Here is a 21,542-nt window from a genome sequence, read left to right on the forward strand (position 1 = left end):
CAGAAAAACAGTTTTGACTTCATTAACATTATTTGTACCTAAGCAAAATAAAAATACTAATAGAAGTAAAAAGAACAAAAAAGTAAAAAAAAAAAAAAAAAAAAAAAAAAAAAAAAAAAAAAAAAGCTAATTGCCTGTTTAAATGCTCTGCCTTTTAAACATAAAGGTAACACTCAAAATAAAAATCATGGAATAAGACCGTGTGGCAGCTTTAATGAGCTCAGTTAAAATAATATATATGGTTTGTTTCTGTAACTAAAGGATTATAATTACAAACATCAACTTACACCTAACAAACTAATACAAACATACTGTATTTGTTGAAGCCATCACAAGCATCCTTTTATCTACAGTCAGGTGTCTTATTGGAGATCATATCAGTAGATGACAGTATCTGTCTGGTTTGTATCCTCTCTATTTGCTGAACTGTTGGTATCATCACTGTCCATTCTGCAACAATACACAGAGGACAAAAACTTGTCTATGATCCCTTTCCTCATGAAAACATACAGAGTCAAGTCTGCAAGAGGACTCAACTTAAGAAAGATGAGAGACACGCCGGTGAAAGTAATGCTATCTAAGTCTCCCTTTGAAAGGGACAAAATGATGACAGGCAGGAACAGCAGTGTGTAAATCAGCAGCACCAGAACCAAAACTGCCACAATCCTTCGTTTTTCATCAGCGGGGACACGGGTGGTAGACAGGACTTTGAGGGACCCACCCAGGAAGAACATGAACAGTGGGAGGGGGAGGAGGAGGAAGACACCTAAGATGAAGATGGCCACCAAATCAAGCCGGAAATAGAAAGTGAGGACAAAGACAGGAAGAAAGACCCAGACCAGGACACAGACCCTCACAGAGATCTTGATGGTTCGTCTGAAGCGGTACCACAGTGGGTGGGTGATGACCAAATACCTGTAATACAAGATGGACACAGAGTCTTTGAAGAGCTTCAGAATTATATAGTAATATAATGATGAGACACAGAAGTAGCTTCACACATACTGGACAGACAGATAGCTACCTTTCCAGGGCGACACACACCATGAAGACAACACTGACCATCAGAGCAGAGAGGTAGATATAACAGAAGATTTCATACATAATGTGACTGGTATTTGGTGCCACCAAAACAATCATGCAGCAGAACTGAATGATGTCAGAGATGAGAAGGTTGATGATGTAGATCGGAGCAACTTGATCTTTTCGTACCTGCAGGAAAACATTGATAAAAGTAAACATCTCTACACATAATATGTATAAGTATTAAGCAAGAAATATTGTCACAAACTTTACCTTCAAAAGCTGCAAGTGCACACCTAGATGAGTTCTCTCACCAGCGTCTGATGTTTGCGGTAAATATGGCAAGTGACAACATGCAGTAGGCTGAAGACAATCTATACCTCCTCTTCTGAGGAAATGAGAGCCCCCCTCCTCAACACACACACACACACACTGACACACACACACACCACCACCACCACCACTGCAGCTATGCCATCGATGCCAGATTAAAGATTGAGTGATTTACACACGCGGGGGAAAGAAAGAATCTTGACTAGCTAGTTAAAGCCACTACAGGGAGTTTTTAACTGGTCAGACTGATTTTAGGTTTTGTGCTGCAGACTCATGGAATAGCTTACAATGCACTTTAAATCTTGAGTCCTTGTTTGGAAGATTTTAAAAACATGCTAAAAAATCTAATGTTGTTGGAATTGTTTTAATCAGGAATTATCCTAAACAATTGTTGTTCCTGAGGTTTTATTATCTGTCTTTTTATTATTTTCAATTTTTTTGGAGGGGGTTCCTATTTGTAATTTGTTTGCCTAACTTAATCTAAGTTGAATTAAAGACTCCACCATTGCATCCAGGCACATACTTTCAAGATAAGGCAGTTTAGGTCGGTTTAGGAAACAAAACTACTTGGTTAGGTTTAGGAAACAATCATGGTTTGGATTAAAATTACCACTTCCTCAAACAAATGAACAACAAAGAAAAAAAAGGGGGAGGGGACCCACCCATCCACTATGTCCTCTTCCCTACACCAACGTTCCTGTTTTTTAAATTAGTTTTAAAGTGAGGACAAAAATGACAATTTGTGTCCATGTACACAAATTTATAGATTACATTTTGTGACTGTTTTACAAACTGCCATGATCATCTGGTTTATTTGAATTTTAATAAGTTGATTCCAACATTGGTTCTGAGACTCCACCCTCCTCACACAGAGGTTGTGGGTTGTGGTTTCCATTGCTGCAGACATCACCTATTGGTATTTGTGTTTGTGGTGGATGCTGGATTTTAACTTGAAACACATCCCACTTCTCAGGTATGAGTCCTTTGTTGAAGAGCAGAGAAGCCAGGTAGGACACCAGCAATATGGTGGCCAAAGAAAGCAGCATACAGATAGTCCTGATAGGGGAATACTGAACATAAACACCGTCTTCAAGGACGCATCCTGGGAAATGGATGATAGGCGGTAACCCCAGCAAGGGCTCTCCACACAGAAGTCTTAAGAAAAATCCCAGCAGGAAGCCCACAGTGGCACCGTAACCATTGGAGATGTTGAAGAAGAGCACGCAGACCAGCTGTGGGAACATCAAAATGTAGGCGATTTCTCCACCCAAGACCCAGAAAGCCATAACACCGGTGTGCAGGAAGGTGAGTGACGTACCAGCCAGGCCGAATAAAACCACAGAAACACAAATCACCCACCGGATCTCGTTCTCTGAGGCCTACGATGACAAGAAACAAAGAGGAAGATCCTAAGGTAGCAGACTGAGAAATAAATTTCATATCTTCCTTAACTGACCATAAACAAGCAAGAGGCATATTCCAAAGGTGCTGTACACCAGTCCGTCCACACTTTCCAGACTTTTTTGGGGGTTTGCTGCAGACTAAAATGCCTGATTTCATGGCAACTTTTCTAAAAAAAAAAAATTGTAATGTATGTTGCAATACTTTTAGACATTTTTTTGCAATGAATTTGAATGCAAATTGCAACAACAAAAAAAGTTGCAATTTTCATTTTTTTTAAACACACACCTCCACCCTGGTAAAGAAAGCTCAGAAATGCTTGTATTTCTTAAGAAAAATTAAGCTGTGCAGCATTCTTTTTAACTTCTACCACACATCCTGACTGGAAACATTACAACACATGGGATGTGCACATCCCAGGACAGGAGGACCAGAAGACCAGTGGTACCCATCTACTAAGCATCAGTGACATTGGGGAGGTGAGGTGCCTGCAGAGCCTAGAGGATGCTAAAACTAGGTGACCATCCACCTTTTGTCCTTCTGTGCAAACATTTACCTTGGGTCTCAGGATCTTCTTGTATATATTTGAGGAGAAGATGGAGGCTGCAGACAGCAGGGCAGAGTCAGTTGATGACATCACGGCGGCAGCCACAGCTCCGATGCCGATGACAGAGATGTAGGGCGGGGTTAGGTGGTGCAGGGAGAGGGGTAAAATCAGACCAGTCTGACCTCGTTCGAACGGAGGCGGAGAACCATAAGAGGTCAGGTTCCAGTCTAAGAAACAGAATGGGTACAGGATTAATCTGTCAAACTGTTAGGGGTGTCACTTGTAAATCAGAGGCCAGAAGATAGTGCTGAAATATTGTCCCTGGTGCTGGAGAACCTACTGTCATGCATTCTGATGATTCATAAAATAATTCCAAGTTGCACCTATTTAATCAATTTTGGATATTAATTTTGGTATTAAGTTTTGAACTCAAAGGTATTTAACTCTTGTTTTACCTGTTGATGCAGCCACTGCCCCGATGAGCACAGGAGGAATCCCAAACGTGGGGATGACAAACGCTGCAGCATAACATCGCAGCTTAGCTGTTGCTGAGGAAGAGGCTGATAAAGTCCTCTGGTGAAAGTCCTGGAAGCCGAGGTCTCCTATGCTCTGAAATAATCACAAAAAAGAGAGGCCCTGTTTACACCCAGTATCAACATGCGTCCTAGGTGATCCAGTCACAAATGGACAGATTTAGGTACAGGTGTGAATGCACCCAGGACACATTTGAGATTTGATCGCTCAGAACACAATCGGAGGTGATTTGGGCTGCATCTGACTCACACTGAAGGACCATCCACTCAACTGATGTCCTGTAAGAAGATAATTTGCTTCACTCTAATGCAAATGATGTGTTTGGGCTCTCTTACCACCAGATGTTGGTGAACACACTAATAACTACAGTATTACCAGACTCCCTTAAATCACACAATTTTGAGAGTTTAGTGATGAAAAACTTTATAAACTTTGTGAAATGCTGTTTATGGCAAATTCTTAATTATTTGGGCCTTGTTATAAATTCAGGAAATTTTATGAATTAAGGTATTTCTATCTTTGTTTTTTTCCACATGGTAGCGTGGTAGTGGTGCACACCTGATTGAAAATTTATCAAAATCACAGTACAGCTTTGTCATATATTTTCAAATCACACGAGATGCAATATTTGTTAAAGGCAAAAATGTGTATCAGACAACTTTGGTACAGACTCCTGCAAAGAAAAAAAAAGAAAGAAAAAGAAATCACACTGTCTTTTTATTTCTTTCCATTTCATTATTCTTTTTCAATCAAAATGACAATTAAAGAAAACTCAAATATATCATAATATATCATGAAATATGTGCAAATGCACATATATATCAAAATAATCAGCTCTAGTTTAAACTCTAGTTAGTAGTAGTTACTACTATTGAAATGGTTAAAAACAACAATTTGGGCCTTCTTGTAAAGTCAGAATTAAATGCAATACATTAAGATGTATCTTTCCTTCTGCTACTGTGAAGAGCAGACAGGAGACGCACTCCATAGTGCGCTGGGACACACTTTTACTACAGTGATAATGTTATATTACTATGAGGGAGAAAATCCTCTTTGTGACAAAATGTCTACCTCAGTTGTGTCTCTCTGTCCCTCATTTCAGAAACATTTCCACTTTACCCTTCAGTTTTATTATTTACTGACATGCACATCTCTTACATTCCTCATGTTGATTAGTCTTAAAGCGTTAAATGCATTTCATTTCCTTACCAGCAGTAAAAAGATATCGATCCACCTCCAGGCTCTGTCTGCGGTCACGGTGCCGACCCAGGGGGCCTGGAAGGTGTGGTTGAAAGATGTGGTGGTGATGTCAACGGAGGCGGGACTCATGAAGAGGAAAGGGACGCACAACCACTGTGGAGAGAGAGACACACCATTAATTGACATAGGGAGCATTGCTTAAGAACACACAAATGACGAAAGTCAATATATTTTGGTAGAATTTTATTTAAAGCGGTGTGCATAACACTGTCATTACACTGTCATAATGTGCCATGACACTGTCATGTTTATGGCTGCTGTAATTAAATATTATTCAGCTAATTATGTAATTTCTAATGCAAAGTTGACGTTGTAATCATGCCAATAATGTCTTTGTTATGACAACTTCAAGTAAAGTGGTACATTTTGGACTGGTCATAAAGATGTCGTTTAGTTTTATTACAACACTTTTGTTACAGTGTCATAAATGATTTCCTGAACTTTAAGTGTTACCATTTGGACTTGTATAAAGATGTAATTAATTGTTATATGGCCAGTTTGGTGACAGAGTACTATAACAAAGGAGATTTAGCGCACAGAATTAGTTGTTGGACAGACAGCGATTAGCTTGTTTACTTGTTGTAGGCTAACCTTTGTCCGCTGTTATCTGTAGTTGATGTTAGCTAGTTAGCTCAGTTAGCCATGGAGCTAAGTGCCTAATTAGCTGACTCTGGCCTGGGATCTCCAGATCGGCCGGACTCAACTAGACGCTAGCGATGCTAACAAGGCGGGGAAAGTGAAAACAATGTGTTTAATTCAAAATGTTATTGACTTTTTTAAAAAACCAAACAAACAAAAAAAAAGGCTTAACATCTGGATGCAGTCTGGGGTCATGCCATGGTTATGACTGTGTAATAGCAGTGAAAGTGTTACCATTATTTCTGATTATATGGATGTCCCTTAAAAACAGGTAACTCACAATCTAACCAGATTCTACAGCCAAGCTAGCAGCTACACATAGGTGCTAAGAGCTACATATCAACGTGTGAACCAGCTCACAGTGACAATGCTTTATGCTGATGTTTTTTGTGGAATTTGCAGCGTTTTCACCATCTTAGTTTAGCATCTTAGCATGATAGCATATGCTTATTAGCTCTAAATACGAACTACAATACGACTAAATGTCTTAAGTCTTGCAGGCATTGAGGATTGGGACATGAAAATGGCACTGAATAGAGCACGATGATTATGAGCAGTGGTCTGTGGTCTTTCTATAGATGTTCTAATAAGTTTTGACACAACAGTGTGTCATTGTCACTGCTGTGACTCCAAATGAACTAGCTCAGACATAGCTGACCAAATTACCGAGCTGATAAAGATGAGAGTGAGCTGTATGATGTCTGTGTAGGCCACAGAGTAGAGACCTCCCAGCAGGGTGTAGGTGATGGCCACAGCTGCAGAGATCCAGATGCACACAGCGTAGGACAAATCCAGGATCACGCTCATAGTTACTCCTACAAGGCACACATGCAGTTATGCAAATAGTCAGCGTTATTTCACAGGATGGCACATTAGCACACCACTTTCAGGACATTTTGTGTGTCATTTTTACGTGATTTAAGCTTTTCATGTTAAGTCTGGTGCATTTTATGAGTTTTGGACATGGTAACAATAGTCAGGTGACCTTCGTCATCATGGTGATCTTCGTTGTGGTCAACACTGTGAAACTGTTGCAGTTTGGTTAGGTTTAGGCATCAACACTACTTTGTTACGTTTAGGAAAAGATCATGATTCGGATTAAAAAAAGTATGTGACATAACCAAACTTATTTACTAAAGTTAAAATCATTGACCCGTCCATCCAGTCCACCCAACCACCTTAAACCACTTAATCGCTTTACATACTACCTGTCACCTGACATTTTTTTTCTCCATGACACGCTGTCTCTGAATAGGTCTGTACAGACTGGTGTGAAATGATGCAACAAAAGGGAAAAAGGCATGATAATACACAACATGACTTAAGACACTGGTTTGATATTCATAAGCCTTTTGGTGACACCATGGCTGAAACAGAATATTCAAACATGTGGAGACACTTTCAGCCAAACTTGCCAACATCATAGTTTAGGATAGTTTAGAATGATACATTCATTGCATCAATGCATCGGTTATAAATCATAAAAAGCCACCTGCATCAGTCTAAAAGAAAGAGAACTAGTGGCTCAGAAATAATATATAAGGAATAAGATATGAAATGCTCTGATTAAAGTAACTTCTTTCTGAAATGCAGAAAGAAGTAACTTCTTGGTGCCACCACGTGGAGGAACATAATCAAGATAATGAACAATTAAAAAATAAACCTACCAATGCTACATCATACAAACATGAGAAACGCGAGCAATGAAATAAAAAAGTACTGCAGCATTTGTGACTTCCTGCAGGCTGTAGGCCAATCAGACACAGATGTATGACACAGATCATGCTCGCTACAGGTGTGGCCGCTTCAAAAACACCTCTGCAAAGCATGTTGGGAATAACAACTGGTGCGCTTGAAAGTTGCCGAAAAGCTAAGAATATTAATGTTTTTTGAGCTGTCTAAACACTGCTAGAAAAAAATGTGCATGGTGCAAGAGAGGAGTGTATATGTTATTTTATTCCCCTGAGACTATTCCAACTTTTTCTTTTTTTTTTTTTTTTTTAGACTTAGTTGACTTGTTATTTTTCAGTTTTCAGTCGCAGCTGGATTCTTTGGGTAGGTTTAGGAACACCCACTTTGGTTTCTGTCACAAGCCACACTAGGTAATCATGGTGCAGTAGTAGTAGTCAATCACTGCACAGTAGGGCAGGACTAGACAGAAAAGTCTTGGGGGGGAAAATAACAAGGAATGCACTTTTTGCGTAGACGTGTCATACCATAGGAAAACAATGGGTTTGCTGGCAATGCATTTCTAGTGACACATCTCAGTGTGATCGCCCCTAAAAAGCACAGTATGCACACAGAAAGCTTTGTTTGCACATATCAGTGTGTAGATGGATTTTTTTTTTTTACCCAAGCTTATCAGGGTTGATGTCACCCAAATAATTTCTGACATCAGTGGTGCCACAGACAGAAGTCCACTGAGCCTGTCTCCGTACTTGATGTGGAAAGGGTCCATCATGGTCACATACCTCCTCTTCCTCATCGGCTCAGCAAAGAAAAGACCACCTTGAAGAGAAATGTAGAGTAGTTTCAATTCTGGAAGCAGCTTAACTGTTTTAAAATTTTGATCATTTGAAACATTTCAAATAAAACAGGGATCTAAAGCTGAAGTTGAAGCATTCAAAGAAGTTGAGAAATGAATCAAATTGTGTGGAACTGTGGAAAGAATGCAAGAGTCAGCTGAAGAATTGCTCTGAGATCGGTTCAAGTGTTGGCTGAAATTAAAGTAGTGTCAGTTGAAGTGTAAGAAAGAAAACTTAAAAACTACAAGTTTAAAGAGAGCATCTTACCGAGAATAAAAGCCACTGTTGCTGCTAACGGCATCACCGCCCAAATCAGTCCCAACTTTGGATCATACATCGTCTCAGCTGTACCAATGATGAAGGTCCCGCCAACCCAGGTAGCTGCATGGTGCACGCACACAGAACACAGAGTTAATTTTCAAACTTATTACACATTTTTATTACAGTTTTATTGTTCTTGTAAATGTTCTTGAGGTAAAGAAATTTAGCATGAAACAATCCAAAAGTAGCTAAGCTTCCCAGTCTGCTAATTAGCTAAGAATGACATCAATAATCATTGAGTTAGGCAAATTATAGGATATACGTAATGAATGAATGAATGAATGAATGAATGACTAATGAATATTGAATATCTTTCCAATACATGTATCATCAGCATTTCATAGTACAATATACTGACCTAATACTAATTTGAACAGCCTACAGTACCATTCCAGGACATATCCAACTGTGGAAATGAAATAAATAACTGAATATATTCAAGCCACCTCGCAAAAATGTAAAAAATAAAACATTCTATCGTGAAGAAATAGAACATGCAATGAAATGCATTGTTTATAACAGGCTGTGCACCTGCAGCTGCTGCAGTGCTGCTCAGAAAACATACTCACCGGTTGTAGTGAAGATGCCCACAACCAAGCTGATCTTTCTGTTCCCCAGCAGGGCCATGTCTGCATGGTTCGCCTGCGAGCGGTTTTCATCCCGTTTGGATTTGATGGAAGCCCAGATGCCAATCCCGAGCACCAACAGGTAGAATACAATGGTGGCTACCAGTCCCGGGACGTTGAGAGCCATGTCGGCTGTCTAGAGCATATACTGCAGAGTGCAGTCCCCTTCTTAACCTGTATTACCAGCTGACTCTGTCTGTGGGTGTGGCTTGTCAGAATAAACCAAACCAAATATGCAATTAGCACAGACCACAGTGGAGACTCTTTCCAGGGGGTGCACAAGCATGTCCCAGCTGTGTTCTTGTTGGTTTGCTTTCCATCTGCAAATAAGACTCAGTGCAGTCCGGGGAATAGAGACCTCTGTCAAAGGAAACTTATTGTAGCAATCCTGTTTGGAATGGGTGATATGTGACACTGAAAACCTGAAACCAGCAGCAGTCTACTTGGTACAGTCGAGGCCTGGGGCTTATATATGCATACCCCTCCCTTCTAATACCTGAAGGCATTATTGTCTTTATCCAAAGTGTCTGTTTCATTGTGAACCTGTAGTGCTGTAATGCAATGCATGTTTTCTGTAACTTCAAGAAAACCTATTTTACACCAACCCTGACAGGCAAAAATCCTGACAGCAACTATAAAATGTGTCCATCCACACAAGTTTCTGCATGTTTTCTTCAATACATGGGTCCCCTCCCACCCACTGAGTCATGCTGCAGTGACCCTCCTCCCCTAGCCCAACCACAGTGCCCAGCTTGGAACTGACCCCCTCCCAACTATAACCCTTAGCCAGGTGAGAAGAGGAATGCAAAGACTCAGGAAAGGCTACAGGACCTGAAGGTGTGGGAACAGAAGTGCTCAGGGTGCGGCTGAGTCGAGGCCTGCAGCATGCCTTCGACCTATTCCAGAAATGTTCAGCAACATTTTCTACATGGGGTCCTGTGTGGATGGGAACAGTTGTTATCAGGGGAATCTATAATGTCTCTGTGGTAATGTAATAATTTCCACTGGTGGATGCAAAGGAGTTGGGGTGGGGCAAAGGGTGTGATCACTCCCCCTGGTGCCTCCATGTTCAAAAAAACTATGCAAAAGTGCCCTTTTGGATGCCCTTATGGTAGATAAAATTTCATTTAAGGTCATCTTCTGGTGGAAAAAACATGGTAAACTGGTATCTAGGGTGCCCTTCTAATGGGAAAAACATGATAAAATGTCCTCTGAGGTGTTCTCCCAGTGGTCAAGTTGTGGTAAAAGTCCCTTTAGGATGTCCGTGTAGTGGACAAAACATGGTAAAATGCTCTCTAAAGTGCCCTCCTAGTGGTCAAAATGTTGTAAAGTGCCCTCTAGAGTGCCCTTCTTCCCTTCTAGTGGTCAAAACAAGGTAAAGTGCCCTCTAGGATGCACTTCTAGTAGCCAAACATGGTAAAGTGCTATCTAGTGTGCCCCTCTAATGGACAAAACATGGTAAAGTGCCTGGCAAAGTACCTTTCCAGTAGATGAAACACAATGCAAATAGTGAAATTAATAAATAAATACATCCCTACGCTGCTGCCTCACCGTGTACAGGGGGTGCCGTTTTTATTTTTGTTGCCCCTGCCCCTCAGACAGCCTCAGTCCACCACTGACAATCTAATAACATTTCTGGGACAATGCCAGTATGTTTGTGTTGTGAATGAAAGCAGTAACACTGCAGGGACAAACTTAAAAAAAGGGTTCCTAGTTTAATATCAGGTTACAAAGTAAATTACACTAAATCGGAAGCTATGCCTTTAGGAAACTTTGGAAGTATAAACTCGCTGTCTAATTTCCCGTTTAGATGGGCCACATCTGGCTTTGTCTATCTTGGAATTAAAGTGTCACCCAATGTTGGGGATCTGTGGAAACTTAATTTCACATCTACAATTGGGGCTATTAAAAAAGACCTGGAGAGATGGCATGACCTCCCTCTCTCTTGGATAGGCAGAATTAGTTTGATAAAAATGAGCATACTCCCCAGATTACTTTACCCCTTACAGATGCTTCCGTTATGGATACCCAAGAAAGTGCTTTTGGACCTGGAGAGAACATTTTCAAGATTCATCTGGCACAATAAAAAACCTAGGATTAGGATGAAAACTTTACAGCTGCCAGGAGGACGAGGAGGCTTAGCCTTACTCAATCTGAGATTTTATAACTGGGCATGCCACACCTGCATAATTTGGGGGTGGCTGCAGTCACATTTAAACTCAGTGACCAGCATAGATGAATGGTTTACTACTCCCTTTTCTCTATTAAATAAGCTAACGAGTGCTGCTAGAACTACCCCCGAAATTAAGGACAACCCTATCATTCACAATACTATCAAAGTTTGGCAAGATATGATTAAATTTGTAGGGAAGAACACGCCAGCATATGGTCTAATACCATTGACTAAAAATGAAGGGTTTGTCCCTGGAATTAGAAATAGTGTATTCAATATATGGCATGCAAAAGGGATCAGGCTTCTCGGAGATTTGTATCAGGAAAACATACTGATGTCTTTTCAGCAACTGCAAGAAAAATACAGCATCCCCTCAGCACATTTTTTTGGGTACCTACAGGTCCGACATTTTATCCAGTCGAAAATGGAAAATTTCCCTCCAGATACACCTCCTTTTAGCGACATAGATTTATTTATATTGAAACGAAGAGATATAAAACATTTCCTGTCGCACTCCTATTCATTATTCTGCTCTATAGATCCCTCAGACATACGCAAGGTTATACAGAAATGGGAGGGTGATCTCGGTGGTGAATATATTGAGGATGACTGGGAAGAAGCAATCTCTTCTGTTAAGTCTACTTTTATCTGCAACCGAATGAGAGAAACTCAATTTAAAATTTTGCACAGATGCCATATCACACCTGTGATACGTAACAAAAAAAATAACCAGATCTCCCCCCTTTGTAATAAATGCAAAAGAAATATTGGAACATACTTTCATAATTTTTGGGAGTGTCCCGGGATTTCTAAATTTTGGAGTAATATAGCACACGAATTGGGTAAGATTTTTTCAGTAAAGGTTGCTAAAGACCCAGGCCTCTTTATTTTAGGCTTGCCCTCTAAAACGCTGTCCCTAAGCAAAGTGAACTTCAAACTCTGTGATAAACTTTTACTTTTGGCTAGAAGATGTATCTTAAAGCAGTGGATCAGTGAGAGGCCTCCCTCAGTCAAACAGTGGCTTCATGAGACCTATAGTATCTTACCACTGGAAAGACTAACTGCACATGTAAAGGGAAATGATGAACTGTTTGAGAGATCCTGGTCAGCCTTCCTAAGGTATCTGCCTCCATCCTTACGTGACATCATTAGAAAGGGGAGATTTACACTGGATTGGAATACTCTTTCTCTCTTAGACTCTAGAATGTTTCTGTGACTTATCCGGTGTAAAGTGTCTATGCCCTATCTGTAGGACAGAATGTATTTATCCGTTTATTTATTTATTTTATTATTATTATTTTTTTTTTTTTCTTCTCCTTCTTCTACCTGAGGAGGCTGGGAATTTAGAAAACAGGTCTTAAAGGGAGATCAACCTGCCCCAGCTTTTTTCTTGTTGGGTCTGTAGATTCGGCTGTATGAGTTACTGGACAGCCCATGTTCCATCCATCTGACGAAAGACCAACAACAGCTGGATTCACAACACAAACTTGTTGATTATGAAATACATTACAAGAAGAAGCACAGCTTCTGGTAAAAGCAGAAGTACTAATTCAACTTCTTTACTCAGTACAGGCCCTAAAATGTACTCAAAGTGTAAAAGTAAAAAGTCACCCTCTGATGGAAATTTCTAGCAACTGTTTCTGTGCAAAGCTAACTGAACCTCACCTTTTCTTTGTGGTCGAGTCTCGCTGTTTTGTCTGTTTAGTCTTGTTATGTCTTTTAAGTTACTTTTGTCTTATTAGGTCTTGTTATGTTGTTCATGTCTTGTTATGTCTATTAAGTCATTTTCATCATGTTCCTTTTTTACGTCATTTTCCTCGTTACATCTTTTATATCGTTTTTATCCTGTTTCATCATTTTAGCCTCATTATGTCTTTTACATCGTTTTCGTCTAATCATGTCAAGTTTTGTCATTTTCATCTTGTTACGTCTTTTACATCCTTTTAGCTTTGTCCGCTCTTGTTACATCATTTTTGCCTCGTTACGTCTTCAAAGTCATTTGTGTCTTTTAGGTCTTGTTTTGTCTCATCAGATTGTTTTCGTCTTATTTCCCTCATGTTGTTTTTGTGTTGTTGATGTTGGGAAGATGGCGCCCAATAATTCCTCTCAAATGCATTAAGACTAAAGAAACTGAAGAAGAAGAAAGCATGATGTTTGTGTTCTAATGTAGGGAGTAAAAGTAAAATTAATACTCAAGTATACTCAAGTATTTGTACTTAGTTACTTCCTACCTCTAGAGATGTAATACTGCAAAACACTGACAGAGAGAAAACTATGGAAATCAGAATTATCCATTTTATTGTCAGTCATTGTATCCAGTGATCAAACAATGAGCCAAAAATGTACTGTGAGTATCACACAGCAAAAATGTATACAAATATCAGTATTACAAAATAAAGATTTTTCTTCTTGTTGATGCTTACTTTGATTTAAGGTCATACATGGGGAGATACAACTCTAAAAGAATGCTACAGCTGTGTTATGGATAAAGTTCACATTGTAAGAGTAAAAAAAAAATCAGATGTACATTTTTACAATCCTGTGTGCACACAAACCAAGCAAATGAGTGACATGGTTTTTCCAGGTCGTGTATTTGGGACGTTAAAAATGATGTTAAATATACTTGATTCCGCACCTCCTTCAGTCATCTTTATGCTGCCAATGTACAGCGATCGTTGTCCAGAGGACGAACTGAAAACAGTCATTCTGTATCACAGTCATGAATCTTCAGCAGCACTGAACTTGTCTGTTATGTGGAGAATGAATGAGGACATCATCCCGTGGGAGATTTGAAGAGAGATACTGTGTGGATCGCAGTCGACCAAACCACATCCAGATATCTATACAGATGTGCTGTACAAAGAGGTGGTGGTGCAGCAAGACAGGGCCAGGTGATGAAAAACTCTTCTTCTAACTCTTGTCTCATGAACTGTCAAGGTAGTATGGTTTGGTGGTTTGGTAAGGTTCCCTTTAGTAGCTGAATGAAACTTTTCTGCCAGAAAGCCTCTTTTAACATGTGGTTAACGTTGTGAAACTTTGTATTTTGCCTTGATTCAGTCTTTGATTTCTTCCTCTATGATCGTCTTGTCATTCTGCCTCATCCCTTCTTCTTCTTCTTCTCTGCTGCCCATCTCCAGTCCAGGACTCGGCGGCAGCAGCTCCACGTCCTTGGAGCTGCTCGTGCTGGCGGCCCTGGCGATCCTGGTGAGCGTCTGTTCGTACGGCGAGGGCAGGTAGACCATGAGGAACACGCCGTCCGTCACGTCCTGCTCGGAGCCGGAGCTGGGGAGCTGGTGCTCCCTCCGGCTGCGTCGGATGGACGACAGCAGCTCGCAGTTCCTCTCCGGGTCCTGCAGGTCCTCCAGGGCAATCACGTTGGCCAATCCCAGCTTGCCGTTGAGGCTGAAGCCACGCCTGCGGCGCCACATCAGGAAGCCAAGGCCGCTGAGGAAGAGGAGGAGGAAGGAGACGGTTGCTATGGTGATGTAGGTGACAGCTCCTGCACTGATGATGGCCTCACCTGCACTCTGGCCCTGTGAGAAAGACACAATAAGATAGATTTTGTTTTCAGAGACCAGTTTAATGACATTCTTTATTTCTCTTGTGTCAATCAATTCAATTTCATAATTAATCGTAAAGGGATAGTGAGGTGTACGCTATATTTATACTAATATTTTTACCGCTTTACCTTTCTGTCAGACAGCCTTTTCTGATGAAAAAATATCCCGCTCTCCAAACCAACCAAACTCCATGGGAAAAATCAGTAATTCTACTTAACAGAACACGGACCTTGCTGGTCTACTGCTGTCTCAATTGGTTAGTTTGTTTGTGTTACTGTGTGACTTTGGTGTTCTAAAAGGTACAGTTTGGATTCACAAAAGTTAAACAATAACACAAACAAACTAACAAATCAAGGCAGTGATAGACCAGCAACTCATGTCTTCTGTGAGGTAAAATCAGTGATTTCTCCCATGGAGTTTGGTTAGTTTGGAGAGAAAGAGATTTTGCTTATTTAACAGTGGTTTTCCTTCAAAAAAGGCTGTCTGATGGCAAGCTAAAGTGGTGAAAATATTCTAAATACAGTGTACACTTAAACTGACCGACTATCAGCATGTACCTCGAACAACCCCACAGCAAATAATGTGAACTATTCCTTTAAAATATGAAGTGAATACAGTCATAACTAGTGTTAGGCCATGTCAAAAGTTGAAGTGAGGAAAATAACTAAATTTTCTGCGTGTCCACACACTGCTGTGCTGTTAAATAAACTGTCCACTTGCTGGTATTCAGTCAATTGGTTTTCAGATAACATCTGGCCAACAGAGGGTGCTGTCTGTCACAAACATCTGTTTGGCCTTTATACATGAATTAATCTTCCATATGAGTGTGAGCACATAGCTGCTGAATATGACTTGAATAAATTTAAACAATTGTTACAGCTCTGAGTTCAAGATAAAGATGTAAACAAAGTAGTAAACATTTTGCTTTAGTCATCACCACTTTTGTAGCATGAAAAATTATTATTTAAAAAAAAGAAAGGGGGCGGGGGGTCTTTAGGAGACATCATCTGCTTGAAAAAAGAAACTTGTAATGATGAAGTTGCTTTTTTCTTTTGTACTTTTAAAAGGACTCCAAAATAATAATAATAATAATAAAATGAAAAACAATAATAATTGCCTGATCGGCCGTAGAGATGTCTGTCTTCTCTCTGATATAATAAGATCATATGGCACTTGACTTGTGTTGTCCAAAGTGCCCCAAAATTCTTTTGCAATACATTTGCCATATTGTTATTATATTGCAGAGAAGACGGACATTTCTGCGGCCAATATCTCCAAAACTCACACCAAAACTATCTAGATGGATAAAGAGTACTACAGGTAAAGGTAATGGTTTATAATAACCATCAAACAAAAATGGTAAAATGATAGATTCAACTGTAGTTAATAGTTATTTTACTGTTAACTATCATTCAAAGCATGTTTATATGTTTTAGAAACCATTTATTAAGCAATTGTAAAGTTTTATAAACATCAGTTGCAACTTTGTAACAGCAGTTAACAAGAAAAATGTAATTATTACTTAAAGGTTTACAAATCATTCGATAATCATCAACAAATACTTCTATAGTTTTATTGTGTGCAACAATAAACTGTTAGTTTATTCATTTACTCCAAATGTAATTGTGGTAGTCTCTTATAAGCTATGACTAAAAAAAAAAAAAAAAAAAAAAAAAAACAACTAACTAACCTAACTTAATAATAATGGTTAAACATAATTTCATTACTTGTTAACAATGAAAGTTAAATTAACTACAATGTTAACAATTATTGATGATGATTGTTGTAAAGTGTTACCGACACTAAACTCAGTCCACATTTAATCATGCAGTTGTCATTTACAGTATAATGGAGATGAAAAATCAGAATATCAGAACATTTATTTGGGTTTTAAAGTTAAAAATGAAAACTTCAGAGTGGGACTTTGTTTAATTCTACATCCCAATGATTACCTAAAACATTCAACAACTGGATAAACAGTTTATCTGGCATTGGACACACCTTGTTATATAATCTCACTGACTGAATGCCATCATTCTGCTGATGTCCCATATAAAGTCAGGTGCAAGAACATTTACATTTTCTGTCTTTACTGGATAATCCTCAGAAGTTACACATGCTTTTACAAAAAGTAGTCCTATTTCAGTCACACTGAATTTCTTATATACTTTTGACATATGATTTTTAGGTTAAATGATCAATAGAATGATTTTAAAAAAATATTATAATTATAACTAATTGATAAGACAAAAAAATCAAGGTATGATAGAAAAAGAGAAAAATGACAATTTAAATATGCCCTTTATAAAATATGTTTTTTTGTTCATATAATATTAGTTTTCAATTTAAGTGTGTCTGCAAAGTAGTCAGCCATGATCGGGCGTATGCAAAAACAAGCAATTTGGGCAATTTTGATAACTTTTGAATAATGTATGTACAATTTCAAAACAAAAACAACACAGCAGTCAGTAGAGTCCTTTTATGTGATAAAATAAAATAATAAAATAAAATGATTAACAATGTAATATGACTGTAGATATCAGCACAGTCCAGCATGTACAGGTTTTATTGCAATATTGCGATATTCGATATATTGTTACATTCCTTTTCCCAACGCACCCAGTATATGGATCAACTCACCGGTGCCTGACAGATCAAATGATCAACAGATTAATAAAAAAATAAAAATTAAAAATTAAAAATAGATTCATTGATAATAAAAAATAATCATCATTCCCAGCTAGGCATGTAGCAGCACCAAAAGCTCATAATATCATGATATTTATCATGATCTTACAAAACAAAGAAAATGACAACTTTGTAGCAATGACAATTTGTTGTTGTTGTTGATAACGTAAGATTTTTTTCTTTTCATATTAAAATGCTTCTGGCTTCCTTCTTTGAGCACATAAAATAAAAGTAGGCAGTCGTGAACTAAGCATGTGCAGAAGATTGTCAGAAATTCTCTGTCAATTTTGGGAACTTTTGCATTGTAAACTAAAAATGATTAGATAAAGAATAAAATAATAAACCATGTAATATCACGGCAGATACTGTCACATTCTGGCATGGCATTGGTGTTATTATAATATCGCGATATTTAAAATATTGTTGCATCCCGTTGCCCCACACACCCGTTAGGATTGGACCAACTCACCGTTGCCTGACGGTCAGTGGACGGCAGAGCCGAGGGTCCCGGGGACCAGTCCAGATCGTCCCGGCCGGCCGGTCCAAACTTCATCCAGCTGCTCTCCATCAGAGACCGCATGGTGGACGGGTGGAGGATCTGAAGCCCAAGCCGGAGCCAAGGGCTACAGGGGGCCCAAGAGCACTCAGAGGGGATGTGGTGGACCGCGAGAGATGAGTAGGACAAGTCTGCTGTGAGCTCTGATGGACACTGACTGCAGGGCTGAAGCGATGAGCCTGAAATAATAACTGAGAGCGGGAGGAGGAGGAGGAGGAGGAGGGAGGAAGAAATGAGGCCAGTAGACAGTCCGTGTGTCCAGCCGAGAGGAGACACGTCACTGGTCCTGATGGGAGGATTTACAGCTGCTGGGAGTTGGTCAGCAGCAGCAAAACACAGCTCAGTGTGTGGAAATAGTAATCAGATTACTCAGGTAAAGGTACAAATAAAAGTATTTAAGTATCATCAGTAACACTTTAATTAAAAGGCATAAGCAGGGTTGGGGGAATTACTTTAAAAATATATTCTGATACAATTAGCTTACTAATTACCTGTTTAAAATTTTGTCAGTGACCTAATCCAAATACTACAATATTAAAGTAATGTAACTTGATTACTTTCCACTACTTTTGTAGTATCTTTAATGTTAGTAGTTTGTCTGTGTCGCTAAAGTTAGCATTTGGTCTGTGTAGCTAGAGTTAGCTAGACAGACCAACCACTAACTTTAGCTACACATGCCAAATGTTAACATTAGTGGTTGGCCTGTGTAGCTTATGTTAGCAGTAGGTCTTATCTGTAAATATTTATTTAAAATTAGATTCTGAGGCAAGATGATGCTTAAATTTTCCTCTTGTAAAAGCATTTTTTCCCCAAAAGATAATGAACTGTCAGATTAGCTGGTTTCATTGAGACCAGAGTGGCGGTGACACTTGCACACCACATATAGTAGTATATTGTTCTTTATTTTAAAATTGTAATGCTATTAATAACCCCTATTTTTTTCTAAATGTAACTGTAATCTGATATTGTCTTATTTATGTGACTGTAATTTTTGCATCCTAATTACATAATCCTGTTACATGTAATCTGTTACTCCCCAAACCTGGTTATCAAGATGTGAAGACCACACTGACAAACCCGTGAGATAAACTGCTTTTATTGTACAACACACAGAGCAGACAGGCCTCCTGGAAAAGCGCTTTGAAACATACAACAGTTACACAACTGTAAGACTGAGCTCAGGAGAAAACGAGGAAAAAGCCAGAGCAGGTTAGAAAGATCAGGAGGAGAGATTACAGGTGCTTTTCTTTCATATCAAAAGCAGAGAAAAATACACTTTTAGAAATCACAGTCACAACATTAGCTGACCTGCTGATGTCGGTCCTGCAGCGGAGCGTTCAAAGTCAGCGAAGGAAGCAAACAGTCAGACCAACCACCTGAATGAATGTGCAGAGAGTTTGTATTCACATCAGGACCCTTCTGCACATTCATCTGCAGGGATACTGTAAGACGTGTCATACACTTTGACAGTTGTGCCGTTCCAAAAACAGTCTTGAAATCACACAGTCTAAGTTTATATCATTTAAAAGGACACAACAACTGTGTTTGCAGTAAATACTCAGGCGCCATCTTGTCTGATGCCCTTCTCTGTATGGCTATCACACTTCACACACACATACACTGAAACCTTGTCTTTGGAGTGAACAATCAGGTCAACTGTTCAAGCAGTGGGGAAGAGCTCCACATCCAGTTTTTCAGGATCTTGAGCTCTTTCTGGTTTTTCAAGAAAGTTAAGAAGAAACTAAAGTGCTGTTAAAAAAAACAAAAAAGGTAACACAAAGATATGAATCCCAGCAATGTGGAAACATAAAATCTAGTCCAACAAGCACACTTAGTAGCCATACTGACACGGATGTATCAAAGTAACAAGTTGCAACTGAAATTGTATGCATATCGTTTAACCATAAACAGTGGACGAAGAAGTGGACTGAGATTCTGGGTCTAAAAAATGAAGCCAATGCAGAAGTGCTTTAACCCTGCATTTTTTCTAATGGCCAACAGGGGGCGACTCCACTGGTTGCAAACAGAAGTCAAACTGTATGGAGTCTAATTTGAAAATGACCCTACTTCTTCTTGATTTATGGCCTAGTTTCAAGTCTCCTTCTATATAGCATGATGTTAATTTAGTAAATTATGGTCCCAGTTAGTTTAAATAAACAATTTATTGACTGGTCACTCTCAGTGCAACACACAAAACTCAGATCAAACTCTCAAACCAGTCAGTTTTGATCAAATGTGAATCAGGATTCTGTTACTACATTGTCTATTTCTGGCATAAAATATTTTCAGAAGCATAATTTAGTGTGATTTGCTACGCTCTTGCAAGGTTTCTATGCACTTTCTTCACTGTGCATGTTGCACAAACTAATTATGTTTTACAGTGTAACAATGCTGTGGGTAAGATATGGATAGGTTTAGGGAGAAAAAACACCTCTCACGTAAAATATTTTCAGAAGCATAATTGAGTGCCTGTTTAGCTGTAATATGAGAAAGATTGTGATAAGATGTCTGAGATTTGCGACACTGGCAAGACTTTTTTGCGTTGTTTCTTCACTGTGCACACTGTATAAACTATTTATATCTTATGCTGTAACAACACTGTGGTTAAGCTACGAGTAGGTTTAGGGGCAAAAACACTTGCTTAGGGTTAGGAAAAGATCATGGTTTAGGTTAAAATGATCAACTACGACAAAATCTAGACGTGTCTAGATTACGACACATCTAAGGATGTCGTGTGCCTCTAGTTCCGTCGACAAGCCAAGAAGTCAAGCTTATTTTTCATCATCAGTGCCTTCAGGAAACACTACATCACAACTCTTGGGAAAAGTGGACATTGCAAGTGTCACAGTTGGCTGCCTGTAGTTGGACTAAATGTCCTGTTCTGAACTGTTTTTACATAAGTTTTCATTCGGGCCACCAAAAATGTAATTTGGTCATTAAATTTATTCCTGAAATGTACCAACAGCTGGAGATAATCTGGCTTGCATTGTGTTTGGATCTTATATAGGTGTAAATGCAATCTGTGTATCACTCTTGATACATATATATAATAAAGTTATTTCTGTCTTTTCTCTAAATGTACCTGCAAGAACATCTTGGCCCCTGAACCCTGTGAAAACCTGAGTTTTCCAGTCTCAAAGATGCACGGACATGCGTAACACAAAGTTTAAAAGCAAAATATTTCTTTAAAGAACATTTCTAACAACTGAATTGTACTATTGACATATGCCGAACTGAAAAACAGGGCTTTCCCATTAGCTGACTTGCCGTACCTTTTATTTCTCTGGTTCTATATGTCAGCATGACACCCTCAGCCATGTGAGCTCCCACTTTAGAAACTGTGTCAGATGTCTGGG

General features: G+C 39.1%; 3 protein-coding genes across 3 annotated transcripts; all 3 read right to left on the bottom strand.

The window, feature by feature from the left end:
* Nucleotides 1-112: 112 nt before the first annotated feature.
* Nucleotides 113-1,242, bottom strand: LOC146315778 (uncharacterized). Its single transcript, XM_084736573.1, has 2 exons — nt 1,103-1,242; nt 113-993 (listed from the first exon to the last, which is right to left on the bottom strand). The coding sequence occupies exons 1-2, from the start codon at nt 1,240-1,242 to the stop codon at nt 378-380; spliced, it is 756 nt and encodes a 251-aa protein (XP_084592699.1). The 3' UTR covers nt 113-377.
* A 910-nt stretch (nt 1,243-2,152) lies between these two features.
* On the bottom strand, nt 2,153-9,492 carry LOC146315779 (high-affinity choline transporter 1-like). Its single transcript, XM_084735537.1, has 8 exons — nt 9,153-9,492; nt 8,530-8,643; nt 8,090-8,245; nt 6,404-6,552; nt 5,048-5,191; nt 3,760-3,913; nt 3,314-3,531; nt 2,153-2,735 (listed from the first exon to the last, which is right to left on the bottom strand). Exons 1-8 carry the CDS (start codon nt 9,334-9,336, stop codon nt 2,178-2,180), a joined length of 1,677 nt encoding a protein of 558 aa, XP_084591663.1. The 5' UTR covers nt 9,337-9,492; the 3' UTR covers nt 2,153-2,177.
* Nucleotides 9,493-13,663: 4,171 nt separating this feature from the next.
* Nucleotides 13,664-18,808, bottom strand: LOC146315780 (uncharacterized). Its single transcript, XM_084735919.1, has 2 exons — nt 18,100-18,808; nt 13,664-14,915 (listed from the first exon to the last, which is right to left on the bottom strand). Exons 1-2 carry the CDS (start codon nt 18,208-18,210, stop codon nt 14,436-14,438), a joined length of 591 nt encoding a protein of 196 aa, XP_084592045.1. The 5' UTR covers nt 18,211-18,808; the 3' UTR covers nt 13,664-14,435.
* Nucleotides 18,809-21,542: the final 2,734 nt, after the last annotated feature.

The sequence above is a fragment of the Lutjanus erythropterus genome, chromosome 14 (genome assembly GCF_056507025.1).
Source record: "Lutjanus erythropterus isolate fLutEry1 chromosome 14, fLutEry1.hap2, whole genome shotgun sequence".
NCBI lineage: Eukaryota > Metazoa > Chordata > Actinopteri > Lutjaniformes > Lutjanidae > Lutjanus > Lutjanus erythropterus.